General features: G+C 35.8%; 1 protein-coding gene across 1 annotated transcript in view; it reads right to left on the bottom strand.

Annotated features, from left to right (window-relative positions):
• Positions 1 to 2,007: 2,007 nt before the first annotated feature.
• LOC124635563 overlaps positions 2,008 to 19,445 on the bottom strand; it is a 180,430-nt gene continuing 162,992 nt past the window's right edge. The window contains exons 4-5 of the mRNA XM_047171484.1: positions 8,899 to 10,421; positions 2,008 to 3,526 (exon numbers count right to left, since the gene is read on the bottom strand). Coding sequence (XP_047027440.1) covers positions 2,697 to 3,526; positions 8,899 to 10,348 — 2,280 coding nt within the window. The 5' untranslated portion in view covers positions 10,349 to 10,421 and the 3' untranslated portion in view covers positions 2,008 to 2,696. The remainder of the gene's footprint in view (positions 3,527 to 8,898; positions 10,422 to 19,445) is intronic.

The following is a 19,445-nucleotide window of genomic DNA, read 5'->3' as shown; positions in this document are numbered from 1 at the left end:
ACTCAGGAGGAAAAAAGAGTATTTTAATTATTCACATACAGAATGACGTCGAAAAAGGCTTAGCAAAAACCATCTCGCCTCGGTGTAGGCTTATTTCCAACGTATCAAATATTGACATTTGGGAGCGCTCTCGCGGACTTCTACCATGGAGTAAATTAATACAGAAGATTCAAATTGAAATACCTCGAGAATGGATAGCTTTTAATATGACAAAGATTTCGGTATTGCTTTGACTATATCCATCTTAGACAATTAAAAAAAAATGCAGTTTTTTCAGCATGACAAACATTCAGCAAGACTTTTAAGAAGAAGAAGCAAGAATTTTAAGTATCAATGTACAAAATGTTCTTGAGCACTTTCTTGAAAAGCTTCTGTAGCGAGCACTGGAGACATTCCTAGCAGCCTATGTCATTCAATATTACTGAATGGTTAACCAATACATACAAACTTATAAACGAGTCTTTGAATAATTAATACTACCAACTTAACTACGTTTGTGTCGTGTTTGAACAACGTAGAACAATCATGCTTAATTGATTAAGGGACCCGGTAGAAGCTATCAAAATGTCGTAACTAAGTCATTTTTCAAATTGAGTTTGTATTGTTGACATGAAAAATAAGGAAGTCGATGTGAGAAATAAAATGTAAGTAACTTCAGTAACAGCCAGTTTCGTCATCAAAAGTAAAAGCCAAAGTAAAAGTCAAAGTAATGTCTAAAGTAAAAGTAACGGTCAAATTCATTTATTCTATTAGTTTTTCTGTCACTTTAGCCTTGAAAAAACGAATTTGACCGTTACTTTTACTTTAGACATTACTTTGACTTTTACTTTTGATGAAGAAACTGGCCGTTAGTAATGTATAGTTTACTTTTTATGTAGCCATTCACCTCTTTTTGACAGATCACTTTTTTAACCAACTTCTCAAAAGAGAAGGTTCTCAGTTTGGATGTTTTTTTTTTATTATAGAAGACCTGGCTGCTTTATTTCAGTAACTGTTTCAAAATTCCAAAACTGCTGACAAAGGATTAAAACATCATGACAGCTGGATTTAAAATTCTGGAATCACTAATGACAGGCGAACCATCATGCACGAACATACTATGTGGTGACTTAAACTAAAATATCTTGTACAAACGTGATGATCAATGCTCATTTCGATTTATATACATATATATTTGTTAACTGCATATACAAGGTGTTGATTTGCATTTGTGCCATACTTCAGGAGGAGGACATTAAATACGTAAATAATCGATTGGAATTACAGTTAACGGGAAATAGTTAATATGCGCTGCTTTTTATGTCATTGTAATGTCATAGTATTTCAGAAATAATCCAATTTTATGAATGAAATTCATGAGTGATCGTTGCGAATGCTTTGCTTGTTTGCGTTTGTGTGAGGGCGCAGCACAGTTTTGAGGCCAGTAACACACGCGCCGAGTTTGAAAACGGGTAGGTGGCATTGACGAATTTCCGAAAAAAAAAATTAAAAAAAAAATTTTTCGTACCAATTTTTTGTTGATTTGGGTTGAGAATCATTAGTATAATTACGTCCTTGACTATGGCACGGATGCAAATCAACAGCTTGTATAGTAGGATAATAAACAGATGAATGATGGAACACTTAACCTTCTGCATTTTTCTGTTCCATGTCACAGCATGAGTTCAAATGCCATCGCTCGATATTTACCCGTTAATATTGAATCCCAATTTGTTACGTCATGTGTTTTTCAATTAAAATGCCTGAAATTCTTCATGTAGGTAATAAATCAAATAGTGAACGCAGATGAAATAAAGTGAATTTGTTTTGTTGATTTTGTGTAATTAATTATTATTTTGTTGTTAAAAAAATGCTTTGTATGTGTTAACTATTAGACAATTTAAACATTCATCATCAGATCATTAGTTACTAGGAATTTTATAGGTATTCTTTTAGGTATTGCTTTGTAACAAAAATATTTAATTCAATCAGTATTTCAAACAAAACTTAAAAGACAACTTTATTCTATTGTATTTTCGTCAGTACATAAATAAATAAATAATTTTAGTGTTTTACGTCAAAATAAACAGTATACAAACTTAAATCTAAAAGACATTAACATTATTTTAAAATACAGTTAAACGAAGTAGACTCTAAAAAACTTAACTAAAATTATTTGGGTACCATCAATATAACTTAGAACTTCATTATTGCATACGTAGGTAATATTTTAACAGCCGCATTCAGAGTCATCAATTAACCATATTCATATTCCGTTAATTGAACTGTCTGAGTGCGTCTGTTTGTTAAACACTAATAGTAATTTAGAATTTATTTTTATAACATAATAATATTTAAAAAGCAACATAGTAGAAAACATAAAAACTATTAAGTCGAATCGAATTTGGTTTTAAAATGACATCGTACCATTTATTTTTATGGGACAGTCAGAATTCCAAGTCGTACTAACTTTCGCCAAGCTACCTTCATTGTCGCTTTGAATAACCTATTTTTAGAATCTGCTTACGGAATATAACTAAATAAGCCCAAAATGAAAATTAAAAACTGTCTACATCCGCTGAAATTTTAATTAAATAATTTTAATCTCTAAATGCTGACCCGTGAGAAAGTAGCACTTTAAAACCAAATTCGTTCGTCCCTCTAAAGAAATATTTATTTTATACAATTTTTTTTTTCGTTAATCACTTTTCTATAATCTACACCTGCGTTGCATTTTCAGCAGCGTTCATCAAAAATGGTTCCTTCACTTCACTGTTCTTCTTTCTAGGTTTAGGAGGTGGCTTGGGGGCAGTCCTGGACCTACCTAAGGTCCCACTAACAACATTCACTGAGTAACCAGATTTAAAGTCACGATTCTTCAACAGACCCTCGTGTTCAGCAAGGGTCACTTTCAAAGGCCTCTGTTCGGACTTCACAAACTGGTTTACAGACATCGCTTGCAGAATTTGGAGCTGATTGTGGATGTTTGGAGAACTCAAGCTGTTCCTAGGTATCGTTGCATGAGGAGTACCAGGTGCGGGAGACGGGGCAGGCTCTTCATCATCAGGGTACGAAGGCATCTTCGCTATAGGACCCAAATCTATCTCACTTTTGTTCAAGCTGTAGTAATTCCCACCGTGGTTGAAAAACCTCATATTGAAAGTATCGTAATAAGGTATGACACCGTTGAGGGTGGAGAAGACTTGGGGACGAAGATTGCTGTCAGGAACCATTCTTGGTCTTCTGGGTAATGTGACGTAGCCTTTGGAGCTGATGAGGGGAATTGATCCTTGTAAGCTTTGACCTTGAAACCTGCTGTAAAGGGCAGGGTTGATGGCTGTTACTCCGTACACTGGGGATTTTATGGGACTGTCTGTGTCTTGTGAAGATCCTCCTGCTGGGGATACTTGGGTTCCTCTAAGAGGGAATGCGAGGAGGTCTGGTGGGTACGCCTGATGTTCTTGCGCTAGGCGGTCCATGAGCAATGCCTCATGGGATATTTTGGGGAGTTCCACTTGCTGGTGCCTGCTGTTGTCCTCAGTTGATGCTGTGGAAAAAAGGAAAGATCAGTATTGTAATTATGGAGGCAATATTCTATTGGCTAATAGAAGTTTATTCAACCCTCAACTAGTTGTTGTTGTTGTCCTAAACAAAACTTTCGTCCATACATTTCCTGATAGTGTTATTGATAATACTTCAAGCAAATAATTGACCTTAACCCAACAACACAGACAACCTCCAAACTTGTACAATAAACAACAAAATCCGAACATTTCCGCATCAAAATCAGAAGGAAAATAACTCAGACAAAGCTTCAAACAAATATTTTTTGCTGGACCCTCGCCATCATTACCATAACGGTATAATCTCAAAAACAAGTCAGAGCTGTTGACATTTGAGGGTCCCCGACTCCCCGAATTAAAATTTCCCACAATTGTCTCGACAAAGTCTGGGTAGTCATTAAATTTCGAAACTAACAATGACACAAAGAACTTCATATTATGTAGGCTTGAAAAATAAGTATCTCTTATAAAACTCGCATGTTTTTATACAACCACTATTTCACGTACTCGGATAAAAACCTTTTAGTCTTCCTAGATAAATGGGTTGTCGAACACTGATTTTTTTTTTTCTAATCGGACCAATACTTTGAGACATTAGCGCATCAAGCAAACTAACACACGAACTCTTCAGCTTTATAATATTGGTACCTACAGACTCACATATTTCTTGAATATAAAATTTACAATGGAACAATGTAAATACAGGACCGTTCTGTTTGAAAATATTCGAATCTCTGTGTGATTGTTAGAATCGGAAATGTGAAAGCGCTCTGTGTTGAATTTATTATCAAGCTGTGTAAACCTGGGAACAAAACAAAGGAATATGAAAGAAAGGGGTACATTCACGTAGGAAAGAAAGATAACGGAGATGCCATAAGGAAGGTAGGTTGCGCTTCTTGTAGGTCAAGCAACGTACGGCAAACATGATCAGTTATTCGAAATAACGCGGCATTCAGATTCCTTGTCAAATCAAAACTAATCTTTCAAAGATTGGTCTTGGTTGATTCGTGATTTTATTTTGAAAATAATGGGTGGGTTCCATAGAAGGCGTGTAAGAGCAGAGCTAGTAATGATCGTCGTCCCCCGAACACCCGCTATTTGGCGCGCTACTTTCTTAGGAGATTTTGCGGTATGACATCTCCGCTAATCATTTTGTTCTCCACGGGCACATTTGTGCTTATTCATTATATTGTGTTTGCTATTGTCTTTGTAAACATTAGATAAAGTATAGATGACAAAGGAGCTTTGTATCTTTCGATTTTGCGTATCTTTGATATAAATAGTTGTTTTTGAAAAGTGCTATGTGTCTGATCTAGGTATAGGTACTTATCTAATGGGTAGTTAAAGCTTGCATTTGTAAGCTTGTTTTGTAAAATATTTTTTTGAAGCCTCACCCACCTTCAACAATGAAAACTATATTGAATTTATTGAAGAAAGTCAAAGTTATTTATTCAAGCAAAAGTAAACACTTTTGCTCGAATAAATAACTTTTGAGAATTGGCTTTTATGCGAAATACCTACTCGAATGTTTATCCTTGTTTATTTTTTATTCAAGTTTGAGCATTGTTTAAGGATGTATTTATTTATTAATTTTAGTATCCCGAGAAAATCACCCCTAGTCAGCAGGTTTTAATATTTTTCCAAGTCTTTTTCACAATGTCACTAATTATAGAGTTATATTCGTATAAGTAACAAACTTATTATATAAAACTATCTCTACCCCGCGGTTCCACCCACGTCCCGAGGCAACTACTGGCTGCCCCCGGGTAAAAAGTAGCCTATGTCCTTTCTTAGGCTTTAGCCAGACTCTCTGTTACCAAACATTTAAATTGACACAGAGTTACTTTCAAATTTATAATTTTAGCTAGGATTATTTAGTTGATCGAACTTAGTAAGCCCAAACTTCCAATCTACAGTCAAGTTATTTTTCAAGACAGCAACTGCCTAGCCTTTCAGTTTCAAGGAAAATAACTTTGATTTCACAAAACACGAGTTCAAAGTGAATTAAAGTCTGAGAATTCATCAGAATTTCTCGACGAAAAGTTTATTCGGAATAATTTTATCAGTTGATGCTTTAATTTGTTTACTGGGCAACGAGAGAAATTAAGGGTATAATAAACAAAAGGTTTAACCAACGGACCTTAACGAGTAATTTGTATTACTAAAGTCTTAGAGCATGTAACCAACTGGAGCCGCCATAAGCCATCTTTTTGTGAAAATATTTGCTAATAGGCGTGTTGACAGAGTTAGAAATTATGACTGTCCGTCTTTTAGATAAAGAAAAAAACACGTATTCGTTATTTTAGTAAAACGATAAAAATACTTGTAAATGGCCTTCAAGTGTCATATTATTTCTCTCATATTGTTTCCTCTAGCTGTAAGTTTTCCGAAAATGTTAAAATAAAATAAAATAAATACTAAGTAAAAAAGATATCGTAAGATATTATGATGCTTTAAAACGTAACACAAAATTCAAAGGGCCTTATTACTCAGTTTCATTACAAACAGTGATAACTCGCTATTACATTTTCAATCACATTGCTACACGACAATCACAAGCATAACCTTGACTGAATATAAGAATTACCGGTGGTTTCATTTCATCTTTGGCAGAGGCGATGACGTCTCCGGTTAGTTACTCGCTCTAAGACCAAAGTACCTTCCAAATTGTTATCTGGGTAGGCGGTTGCGCCCTTTTTAATCTGCTCCCGGATCTCTGATAGAAGGGGATCGTAGAACAATAGATGTGCTGATTAATTGGATCCTGGGGTTAAGCTGCGCTGAATGAGGTCAGTTAATGGATGGGTGACCGTTTCTTAACTACCGGTATCTGATGATGTTAAATTGATGGTTAAACTATTTACAAAGGGATAGATGGATAGCTATAAAATTGTTGTTGTTAGCGTTCAAGCCGATTATCGGCCGCGTAGGCTGTTCTTATAAGGTGCACTCTCTATTTCTTCATTGACTTAAACCCACTAAAAAAATATTTCTCTATTGCGGGAATCGAACCCACTTCAGCACAACAGCCAAACTCAACTACTGACATGCCAGGGTGAACTGTGCTGTCAAATTATAAAATACACACGAATTTCCAAAATAATTGTTTGGATCATTAATTTTGAAATCTGAGTAAAGCATAACTTTTGTATTGTGTTTCGGATATAATAATAAAATTATAGAAATTTGGTTTCAGTACGTTGAAATTTAACTTAGTTTGATAACTTTATAATTCGATGTCCGTAAGGCATTGACTTTAAAATTTAATTAAAACTTATAATAGGAACTAAATCATTTCCTGAAGAGTTGGAATTAGTTAAATTTCTAATAGGCATTATAAATAAATAGAAGGATTTCAGATATCTACTGGAAAATAAATTGGTCTTCCCTTATTATAACTGTCCATTTTTTTTTTTGTATAAAAATTCTACTTCTTACTATTCTTAGCGGTAAGTGTTTGTATGTATGTTTATTTCCCTTTCACGCAAAAAATACAGAGTGGATTTTGATTCAACTTTGCTAATATATCAGAGTGACATATACGCTACTTTTTATCTGGGCGCGGTATGTTGTTCCCTCAGAAAGTGGATAAAACTACCAGCGGAAGCTAGTACACGCACAAAGTAAATAATTCATTTACAATAAATTCATCATCCTCCGAGCCTTTTTCCCAATCATGTTGGGGTCGGCTTCCAGTCTAACCGGATTCAGCTGAGTACCAGTGCTTTACAAGAAGCGACTGCCTATCCGACCTCCTCAACCCAGTTACCTGGGCAACCCGATACCCCTTGGTTAGACTGGTGTCAGACTTACTGGCTTCTGACTACCCGTAACGACTGCCAAGGATGTTCAATGACAGCCGGGACCTACAGTTTAACGTGCCATCCGAAACACAGCCAATGGTGTCATTTACAATAAATTATTTACTAAAATACAATAAATCATTTTTACCCTAATGAACAAGGAAGATTTTCATACATACTGTGGACATATTTACAGTTATTTACAATTTTATGTAAGAAACTATCATACATTTTTAGGTACATAGTATGTACCTCTACACTACACTTACTATTAAAAATAAAATAAAAAAATGCTACAAAAAAGTTGTCCTCATCGCTGTCCACCGGTTAATAATTTAAAGTTACACTTTTATTTTAAGTAAAATACCTATCGAACCTCTTTCCTCTTTTGTCGGTTAACAAAAGCATTGTCTACATGTCCTGTGAAAATTACTTTCGAACAAAGTGCCCACCTGGACATACGTGACACTATACGTGCAGAATAGAGGGTTCTGACCATAGATATATGTAGCTCTAGATAGCGTAAGTGCACCTATGTATTTCGGATGTTTAGTACGGTATAAATAGTTGTGGCTCCTACCGTGTGACCGTGCTTATGCAAACAGGAGAATTTGTAAATTCATTTTAACATGATGCGAAAAATAGCACAAGTAAGAAAATGTTTGTTTTCCCACTGTAACATTTGAATTTATTTAATGAATAAAATTGTTAATACTCTCCTCATCCCAATTTTAGGGTAATAAATATTTGGGGAAATGAGGATTATACAATCTTTATGATCTGAAATCAAACTGAAATTACAATTTATTTTTCCTTTCTTTATACTTGCTCTCGCCACACGATAGTTCCTATCTACTGCATCGTATATCTGTAGTAAATTTCACTTAAGAATCAGCAGAATATTTAAGCTAGTGGAAATTGTATGTAGAAGACATTCAGATGTTAAAGAAAAATGTAATATGTGCCACGTCCAAGTCAGCTGCGGGATTGTTCGTGCAAGTTACATGTGAGTTTTATGCCCGTTTTCAGCAACAATCTCTTAACGTTTTCCTAACTAAGTGTCACTTAGAATAAGGGCTCCCTAATAATAAAGGTTAACTTAAACACAAATAAAGGGACACTTAGACTTTGGTGAAGACAAAATTCGTATTAAGTGTCTAGTTTCCCTAAATGCTCTTAGGGGGATCCCTAAATTTAGGTATTTGTTGGTGAAAATGGGCATAAGTAAGTAAAAGTCTGACACTTCCTCTTGCTGCCCTAGACAGGGAGAGTCATGATTACCCACCTAAAAAAGGGGCCCGTACATCTTTCTCACTTAAGCTGAAGAAAGATGTAAGAAAAATCAATGCTTGAAAAAATACTTGTTCTAAATAATAATATGTTGAACTTCAGATCTAATTATAACCTAAACTTGAAGTTGTAGCCTGATCCTTCCTTACTATAATTTCGAAAGTAAACACAGAAAAGACAAGCTTCTTTTCATATGAGTGCGGGAAGAATTCTCTTAGACCACGGACAAATTACAGCCGTGAATAAATTAATAAGTAACTCACCTAATACAGATTCGTTGTCTAGTAAAGTTCTATTCAGTTCAGACATCTCTGTAGCCTCACTAGTGAAGGACTGCGGAGCTTCATACTTTCTAGGCGGCTTCGACACAGGATTCACCTCCATCTTCATACCCTTTTCAGTTTCAGAAGCTTCTGAACCCTCTATCAACACATCTCCATTCGAAGAACGAGCATCGTTCTTAATCAGTCTTTTGATTTCAGTGTTTTGGGTTGTAAAATAACAAATTACTAAGGCTGCCCCGAAAATAATTACTATAGCTGTTAGGCAACCAACTAAAATTGCGAAGGAGTCTGTGTCCATACCGGCTATGGTACCTACTCCTCCATATCTTGAAAGCACTAGCGTTAAAGTCTTCTCGTCGCGACCGCCAGGGTTCTCAGCCACACAAGTATAGTTACCTCTATCACTATACCGAGCATATATTATAGTCAAATTCACCCATCTGATCAAATCCATAGTATTTTCCGCGACTGCGTATCTAATCTCTCCGAAGGCCTTCATCTCAATAGTTTTACCGTTAAACCGCCAGCCAACTTCAGGTGGTGGGTTCCCTACTACTTTGCAAGTCAGAGTCACGTTTTCATCGTAACTTTTGACCGTCGCGTCTGGTACCGGCTCGAGGATTGTAGGCCGGCACGCGAAGTTAGACGAGTCTAATTCATTCCAAAGTTTATCTTGTACAGATGCTGGTTCCGCGCACGACGTGGGAGGGGTGTATAGGTTGTGGCTTATCACCCAATCACGGAACGTTTGGAGATTGCAATCGCAACGCCAAGGATTGTTGTGCAAATCCAACCCAGATAAGTTTCTCAAACCCATCAAAGTCTCCGGCTTCATATGATTCAAATTATTCCCATTGAACCTCAATATTTTCAACTGAGGCAAGTTGACAAATGCTTTAGTTCCTATACGATGTATCCTATTGTTGCTCGCCTCTACTTTCTGAAGAAACTTCAAATTGCGAAATATACCGTCCTCCAACTTATCGATAAAGTTGTTGCTTAAGTTTATTAATCTCAGTTTCTCTGTGCCTTTGAACGTATCGGGGTGCAGTGATCGGATCCTGTTCTTCGACAAATCTAGTTCTATCATGATTGCGAGAGTTACGAACGCAGTTTTGTGGACTACTTCGATAGAACACTCTTTGAGGAAGAGTTTCTTAAGATTACTTAGGCCGACTTTTCTGAACGCTTCCTGGTGCAGTTGTTGGAGATTATTATTTGATAGGTCTAGTATTTGAATGTCGTTGCTGAGGTTGGCTGGTATGACTTTTAAGCTTGAGTTTGAGCAAATAGCGGCTTTATTCCCAGACTGCCATCTGCAGTCACAAGGCCTCTGACACTCGGTTGTGAAATCTGCTACCGTGGTGGTGAGCAGCGCGAGTGGTATGCACGCGATTCTCATCCATGTCGTCCAGTACTTATGGTCCATTTTGCTGTGATGTTGGTCATTTCTTCGTGCCGTAGCATACCTGGAGCGTGGTCGTCAGTCGACGCATTGGTCTCTGCAACAAAAGAGAAAATTGAATTTCAGTAAAAGCTTTCAGTATTTATTCGAATTATTGAGTTTGGTTGAACAATGGAGTTTTTAATTGCAAAAAGGACACTTGTAATGTTATTTTAACTTTCACGAATTCTTTAAGCTTTGCGGTACCGGTAGGAAGTACCCATATAAATATAGCAATTTATTGTAATGAATTCTGTAAACGCATTTTAACAGTTGTTTGCAGAGTAAAGGACTTAAAGAAAATAAAATAAATAATACAGTGTATAAAATGATTCCGGAGTGCTCTTGTTATTTAAAAGTGTATAAAAAATCATGACTGATTATGACTTGCTGGCAAAACTATGTAAATATTTAGTAACTTATCTAATACTTTTTTTATAAAGAGCTAACTTCTACCATAGTATACGTAGATACAGAAACCAGTAAATTATACGAATATATGTCAGATTTATGTGCCCTTTAGGTAGATAGGAACCTAACACACACACGTACCTAGATTGACGTTCCCAATGTATTCTCAAGTCAAAGTTAATTAAACTAACATACCGACAGTATGCAAATATTTTCGCAGTTCATGTTATTAATCATTTCATATTGTAGATGGCGGCATACGACTAGTCTAGTACCTGACTTCGCTTGAGTTTGTTTGTCAATTTTTGACCTAGGAAATAAATGGTCCTAAAAATATAGTTTCTGTATACCACGGTTTTTCTCGTGGCTAATAAATATCTCAATGAGTGGCATGGAGTATCTCCCTACGAAAATGTTACCTCATTGGGTTCAGCCGTTTTACCAAGAAAGCGTACATAAACCACTTCACTTTCGAATACAAAATGCATATTTGGAAGAGTAGGACTGTGATTAATACACGATCGATTCATCGATTCATTTTGCGTAACGGAGGGTAACTTTTGACGTGTATTCCATGAACAACCAGTAAGCTTCTTTTTATTCGAACCAGGCATCTAAAAATAAATAAGTTTGTAAATATAGTTCTTACTTAAAATTTTAATTGTATGTCAAATAAGTCTAAATATCAAATAAATGTTGGTATTGACGTCATTCGTCATATGTTTCATTATAATCATTACGTAGCTACAATCTATGACCTATGTAATTCGAAATAGGTCACAAATTAAAGTTGAAATAGGCTGGAATTTAGAACTAATATCACTGCCTGTATTTATAGCTTAATTACGAGCGATAGTCTATTATGAACGGTCTAATTACTGTATGAAGCTCCAATAGTAATTGTATGTCATCCTCCGAGCCTTTTTCCCAACTATGTTGGGGTCGGCTTCCAGTCTAACCGGATTCAGCTGAGTACCAGTGCTTTACAAGAAGCGACTGCCTATCTGACCTCCTCAACCCAGTTAGCCGGGCAACCCGATACCCCTTGGTTAGACTGGTGTCAGACTTACTGGCTTCCGACTACCCGTAACGACTGCCAAGGATGTTCAATGACAGCCGGGACCTACAGTTTAACGTGCCATCCGAAACACAGTCATTGGTGTCTAAGATGTCAGTATGTCATTATTTTAATAATAGTATTTTTTTTTTGTTATTAAATCTTTTACAGTTGGATAAAAAGTAGCTTTGTTCTCAGGTTAGATTAGAGCTTTAGCTCGGTAAACCATTTTCTGATTAAAGACATCCTAACTAATATTATAAATGTGAAAGTAACTCTGTCTGTCTGTCTGTCTGTCTTTTCTTCACGCCTAAACTACTGAACCGATTTGTGTGAAACTTGGTACAGGCATAGTTTGGAACTTGAGAAAGGACATAGGATAGTTTTTATAACAAAAAATGTAAAAATAAGAAATAAAATTTATTCCGGACATATAGCGCCATCTATTGGTCAAACTAAAAATCTGCCGGAAGTCACTATTCCACGCGAACGAAGTCGCGGGCAAAAGCTAGTGATGTAATACACTAGTTTCCATAAGCAGTTTCGCTTACATAATAATTACATTTCCTTGATTAATAGACTTGTTTAAATTGCACCAGCATCTCGAGATAAGCGCGTTCAAATAAACAAACTCTTCAGCTTTATTACCGACTTCATAAGGTTCATAAGGCGAGAGCTCATCATTGGATATATTTAAGAGACGAGTTAAGGAACATTATTTGTCATCATGACCTGTGTATATATTTGTATATATTATATTGTATATATTTTATATAATTATAAAAGGTATATATTTAATTTATTAAGGTATTATACATATATATTATTGTTATTATTATAAAGTTGCACATTTGCCCTACCCCATCAAATCACTCTTTCACTCTAAGGTTGGCTGTAAGAGAACCCAACACTGGGTTAAGCTCGCCGTTGTACATAATGTCTTCGTTTTCAGTGTGTCAAATGTATTTATGTGTGCAATAAAGAATAATACTACTACTAAGGTTCTCAGTTCGTCGGAATCTTTATTTTTAATGTTATATTTTAGTGTAGTATAATTCCAACTCCTTAATTCTATGTAGACGATTTTGTGGAGACAACCAAGGAACATGAATACTGATTTCTACCACACAAGTGGCGTTGCCATGAAATAATTTATGAGTGCTACCGCTGCAATTAGAAGTACACATTCCTGCTTTCCCTCTAGTGTTCTAAGATTACCGGTATCAAATTATAAGAGTAAATGTTTATATGCAGATATACATATTTTTATACATCACGTCGCGTATATAAGTAACTAAAGACGACGACTAGCACAGACGATCTGTAATTTACATAACGTTATGTGAATATAATATATCATTTCGTACACAAATAACTTTTCAATTCTGAAGTTAACCATTTAAATACTTGAACATTTGTTAGCATAGATATTGCTTAGGAGCTTAGCCTGTCTGTTGTTGGCTACTATTGACATCGCAATAATCAAAAACCATGAACGCATATGTAAAGCGTCAAATAGCTAACTTCAGAAATGCAAAATTATTTGTTTACACATAAACCTGAAAATCCAAAATAATTTCACATTCAATTTTCATCAACCAGCAAGCGAAAATAAACTCAAAATCCCCAACATTACTCCAAGAATCGTTTATATGTAACTTCTCAAACGATTATGAAGGGGAACTCGGCCAAAAGTGTAACTCCAAAAAAACTTTGGTACCCACCGAAATCCTTGTAAAACATAAAAACCTGTTATAGGCAAACTTCTACCAAGTTTATATCAACAACTGGATAAGGATATGGTACATTTTTACGCGTCGCTTCGTATCATATCGAATGGAAGCTGAAGTGTGAAAAATCTTTTCTGGAGTTAAGATTTTCATGGAGTATTGAAATTGGATGTTTTGAGGAAACTGGTATAGTGAAATAAGCATTGACTTGACCCAGCAGATGAGAATGTTAAAGGGACTGTCTGGTGTTACGAGAGCGGATAGAATAAGGAGTCGGTAAATAAAATTAAGAAGACGGTGATTGAAATTGGCCCTAGTACCTAACCGATAAACGGTGCGGAAAGTGGTTGTCATTGTGTGAGAAGTAACTTTAGCGTTTTTAACTGTAATAAGATTATGTAGAAAGATCTAAAGCATTTTTCAATGGTCAAGAACCTTGAAAGGCATGTCAACGTATGTCTCGATTGATAATCGATAATTAAATAAGCAGGTACCTACAAACAAGGATTATGTAATTTTTCCATTTAATCTGTCCTGAACAATGTCGCAATAAATATCTCCCCAAAAGACAAACCACTAAAAGATTATAAACTCGAAAACCTAAAAAAAGTTATCACACTTAAAAAAATTACTGCGCATCACATACGTTAGTAGGGTGACCATAAAAGATATATAGCAAATTTTAGGGCCAATATCGTACAAAGCAAAGAAGACATTACGACCTAACCCACCATCTTTACCGCAGGGGGGGAAGGGGCGATGGTTTTTCAGATGCCACGCACGCTCGTAATGGGTGAACGACTAGGGTGACCATGATTTTTGGTGGTTTACTGTTCTTGTAATTGTCTTGGGTGTTATTGAATTTTTGGGCGTGTGGATTTTTACAAGGATTTGTACAATGTACAAAAGAAATATGTTTTTTATCTGTGCATCTCTGTCTACTGTAATTACATGCTATCCAGAAGAGTATTATAAATTAAGCTTAGAACGTTTTCATACTAACATATATTGTAGTGCGTATAAGCTTGATTTTGCCGGTTGTAGCGGTATTCGGGAATCATGACTCAACCCCGTAGTTGTCAGCTGTTACCAGTAGAGTAGCGGTTTTCGCGCGACAACACTGGTACTTTCAGCTTATTTGGCACTTATCGCAAGTAATCAACGAACATCATCCTCCGAGCCTTTTTCCCAATCATGTTGGGGTCGGCTTCCAGTCTAACCGGATTCAGCTGAGTACCAGTGCTTTACAAGAAGCGACTGCCTATCTGACTTCCTCAACCCAGTTACCCGGGCAACCTGATACCCCTTGGTTAGACTGGTGTCAGACTTACTGGCTTCTGACTACCCGTAACGACTGCCAAGGATGTTCAATGACAGCCGGGACCTACAGTTTAACGTGCCATCCGAAACACAGCCAATGGTGTCTAAGATATACTTAGAAAGTACATACAGACATAGAAAAGTTGCATTGGTACTTGCCTGACCTGGGATCGAACCCGCGCCCTCATACTTGAGAGATTGGTCCTTTACCCACTAGGCCACCACGACTTTTGCAAGTAATCAACGAACGCTCTAAATAAATCGGCCAACTGTTGGGCCTTTGGATGATTTCTTTTAATGCAAATCTTGATTCCAATCAAAGCTTTCAGTCGGTCTGACACCGGCTAAATACCTGACCTTTGTAATATGCGTACTGACATTTATCTTCATACTGATTTATGAGCCCAAAACCAACTATCGGCCGACTATAAGTTTGCGGTGTGCAAACTCTAAACCTACCATCTCAAACATTGATAATATTAGATTTTCCACTCAGTCTAACCCAACATTTTAACGGTCACAAAAAACCACCAAAATCCCAGGACAGAAATAAAAAGAGTGCATTACCCTTTTTCGGAGAATTACACCCTAATTTAGTGTGACAAGGTAGTACGTGACCTTGAGCAAATATTTTTTATTTCTACCCACGTATACGTTAATTGCTGGTGACACCAAATTGAGGCGCGTTTTATTTCTGAGACTTGTAATGATACTTCGTAATTGTCATTGTTTGTTTTATTAGAAGGCTGTTAGTTCACTATTAGTAGAATTTTCCAGAAAGAAAGTTCGGTTATATCGCGTTTCCAAGAGAATTTTTCAAAACTCCGGGATAAAAACTATCCTATGTTCTTTCTCAAGGTCGAGCCTCTCTGTACCAAATTTTATTAAATCAGTTCAGTGGTTTAGACGTGAAAGCGTAACAGACAGACAGACAGACTAGTATTAGTAGGGTTTTTTTTAATTCTATATTTTAATGGCTTTATCGCTAAACGATAACGTCGCCCTGTAAATTAGTAGGGATAAAGCCGAAGTCTCAATCAAATCTCAGGAATAACCGGATTAATTTGAAAAAGTTTATTGTCACTTACATCATTATCGAGGAAAGTTAAAGATCACTTTTTTTATCCGAGTGCAAACAGAGTAGTTTCATCACGGGTTCATATAGAGAAAATATTATACCAAATAAATATGGTGAGAAAAACAATGTACCACATAACCGAACAACAAAACAAAGGATTAATAATAACATTATTAGATAAAAGAAATTGCCTCACTGTATCATAAGATTTATCTAATAAATTATCGGATATACTTTCTTTAGTCACTGTCAGAATGTGAGGTCAGACTGACCTCAGATAAGGAGGGACATTAATAAGAGGACCGCCCAATGAACGTCTGACAATGTTTAGTTGGAAAAAAACCGGCCAAGTGCGAGTCGGACTCGTGCACGTAGGGTTCCGTACCATCCAAACTAATATTCTGTATATATTTATGGATATCGAGCAAAAATGAGCAAAAAAATCACGTTAGTTGTATGGGAGCCCCCCGAAATATTTATTTTATTCTGGTTTTTAGTATTTTTTGTTAGCGGCAACCGAAATACATCGTCTGTGAAAATTTCAACTCTAACTATCACGGTTATGAGATACAGCCTGGTGATAGACGGACGGACGGACGGACAGAATAGCGAAAAAATAAGGTCCCGTTTTACCCTTTCGGTACGGAACCCTAAAAATCGCTTGTTATAGTAAGTGATGATGTTATAAAGATGTCTAGAATGTGGTTAAAGTGGAGTAGGTACTGATTTGATGTACTGGTTTTGGTACTGGTACGTTTGGTCAATCATTTATTGTCAGGGTAAAGGTTGCAGTGAGTACAGTTCTGAGACTTATTTGTTCTGAGAAGTTCTTACTTCTGAGAACTTTAAGATTAGTTGTATTAAAACAACCTAACTTGAATTTATTTTGTTGGGTTCAAAACCAACGAAATACATCCAGGCAAATTATCTATGCGAATTTCTATACAAATCAATGTTTTTATAATTAGATTTTAATGTAAAATTGAAGATCCCGTGGTTAAGTCAAAGCCGGGTGAAAGCGGAAGTGCCCAAATAACTGTTTCGAGGAGGTCAGATTTATAAGCAGTCGCTACATGTATAATCTCTAAATAATCTGAAATAAATGGATTTTCTTTCTTCTTTCTTTCTTCTTCTAATACAGTTACAGTTTTTTTATCGTCCCACTGCTGGGCACAGGTCTCCTCTCACACGGTGAAGGATTGAGCATTAATATCCACTACAATACTCTAAAATCCACTACAATACAACTTTAAATATATTTCCCCCATACACATAGGTACGTAGAATTTGAAATATTTCACTACACCAGTAGAGGCAGCTGTGGCTTTGTGTTTGTATTCAGCATGTTGGCTTTAGTCAAAGCATAGCGGCTTTTTTGAAGCGGCCTAACGCCGGCTTTAAAAGGGAGGCTGTGAAAAAACGCACTTATCATTTGAGAGGGATATTTTTTTTTGTTAAAAGTGTAATCTGTACTGAAGATTTGTGAAAATAGTAGTTTAAGTTATTGACGACTTTTTGGGTTTTTTGATATTTATAAAGCTGTAGATTTTATTTGGATAGACGGTATCTGTGGGGATCTAAGGGGGAGGCCTATGTTCAGCAGTGGACGTCCTATGGCTGAGATGGCGATGATGATGATGATGAGATTTTATTTTGTTTTGTTTGTTTGATTGAATGCACTATCTTAGGAAATTACTGAGGAAAGCTGTTTTTTTATCCAGGTGGGCGGAATTAGTTTCCAAGTTACAGCGGGCAGTCGTTAAATGGTAAGTGATATTTACGTCTACTTTTAAAATTATTACTTTTACTCTTGGCTTTAAAATTAGGACAATTGAAGACACTAAAACTTTTTGATTGCATAAACCTTTTTCATAACTGGCAATTTGAGGCCCGATAAAAATAATTTTGTTATAAAAAAGGCCTCACAGCAAAATCGCCTATCATGAATATTATATGCGAAGTTTTTTAATATTTTTATCCTCGGCTCACACAGGTAGCGAATACAACGCGAGCGAAAAACTTGTGAAAAATTCTAGCACACAGAGAAACTTTGTGTACATTGTTTGTATAGTGGAAATAGAAGTTGCTATAGTTTCGATAAATAATACTTTTTCATACATGTTTTCTTATCTATATTATAAACCGCTGTTCTGATGCAGAGTATTAAGGTGCGTTTAAGCTTAACGAACGAATGCTCAGTCTATCCTGACTTGTTACATTTTACTATAGAGAACTCCGAAACTATGGTCTGCGATTAATTGTTTAAATTGAAACACCAACTACTTCACGAAAACTATAAAAAAAAAGTATTTGGGCTCTCTTAATACATAAACTATCTAACGATGAAAAATTTCTCAAATCGGATCAGTAGGTAGTTCCTGAAATTAAGTCTCTCAATCAAACAATTTATTCAGCTTTTTATTATAAGATTTGAAAAAAATATTATTAGCAACTAGACCTAAAACCAACACAGACCTTGATTCTATTTTTTCTTTAATTTAATTCAAACCCACTCTTACACTACACCTGTTTATTATAAAGGCAAAAAGAAAATCCCTGCGTATTAGCTTCACACATTCGCGTGTTCTACGATCTACGTTATTCATAACCAAGTCCACTAAAACGGTACAATTTAGTTGGCCGTCAAAATCGTTATATCGCGTGTTCTACTGAATTTCGTCACCACAGGAAAACCGCTTTATTTGGTAAATTATTGATTAGCTTGACCTACGGAATAAAGGGCACACGTGGTATGTGCCAATTAACTAGTTTATAGTTAGTTTAACCCTTATAGGGATTGTTTTCCTGATAATATTAGGTCAAAGTTTTGATTCACCTATTTATAATTTCAGAAGAAGAATCTTAACCATTTATGTCATGTTCTTGATTATCTATAGGCACTTCTGTGCTAATTTTATAAAGCCAAAAAGTATGTTTGCTTGAACGTGTCAATCTTAGGAACTACTGGACTATTTATCGAGAGAGTGAAAGAGGAATCGGGGAAGCTTATAGCCTACTATTAATCCGGCTGCGCGAAATAGTTACATGGAAACGCGAGTAAAACCGCTTGTATGAGCTAGTAACGAAATAAAGTGAATTTAATTATATTATGACAAATTAAAAAAAAATAACATGCCAGTAGAACCCTGAAAACTGACTATATAATTCAGGCTACCTTTTTATTTCAGGCTATATACCTCTGTGTAATTCTGTCATGTGTGTCATTATATATTTTTTTTTAATGTAGGTACACAATACATATTTCTGGGTATCTTCTACGTCATAAAAGATTGAAAAATATACTGAAAATGAAAACACAAAAGAAAAGAACATCTACACACTTTCTTCGGTAGTCGGTTAAAAAACCTTTATTGACGACGAAAACACGAATGTGTGTTTATATTATCAAAAACCATTAACAAAGTGATTAACAATTGGGTCAAGAATATATTTTTTCACACGCGAGTTCCTTATTTATTTTTTATT

Source organism: Helicoverpa zea, chromosome 13 (assembly GCF_022581195.2).
Source record: "Helicoverpa zea isolate HzStark_Cry1AcR chromosome 13, ilHelZeax1.1, whole genome shotgun sequence".
Lineage (NCBI taxonomy): Eukaryota > Metazoa > Arthropoda > Insecta > Lepidoptera > Noctuidae > Helicoverpa > Helicoverpa zea.
The sequence above is the reverse complement of the archived record's forward strand: the minus strand, read 5'-3'. Positions and strand labels throughout refer to the sequence as shown.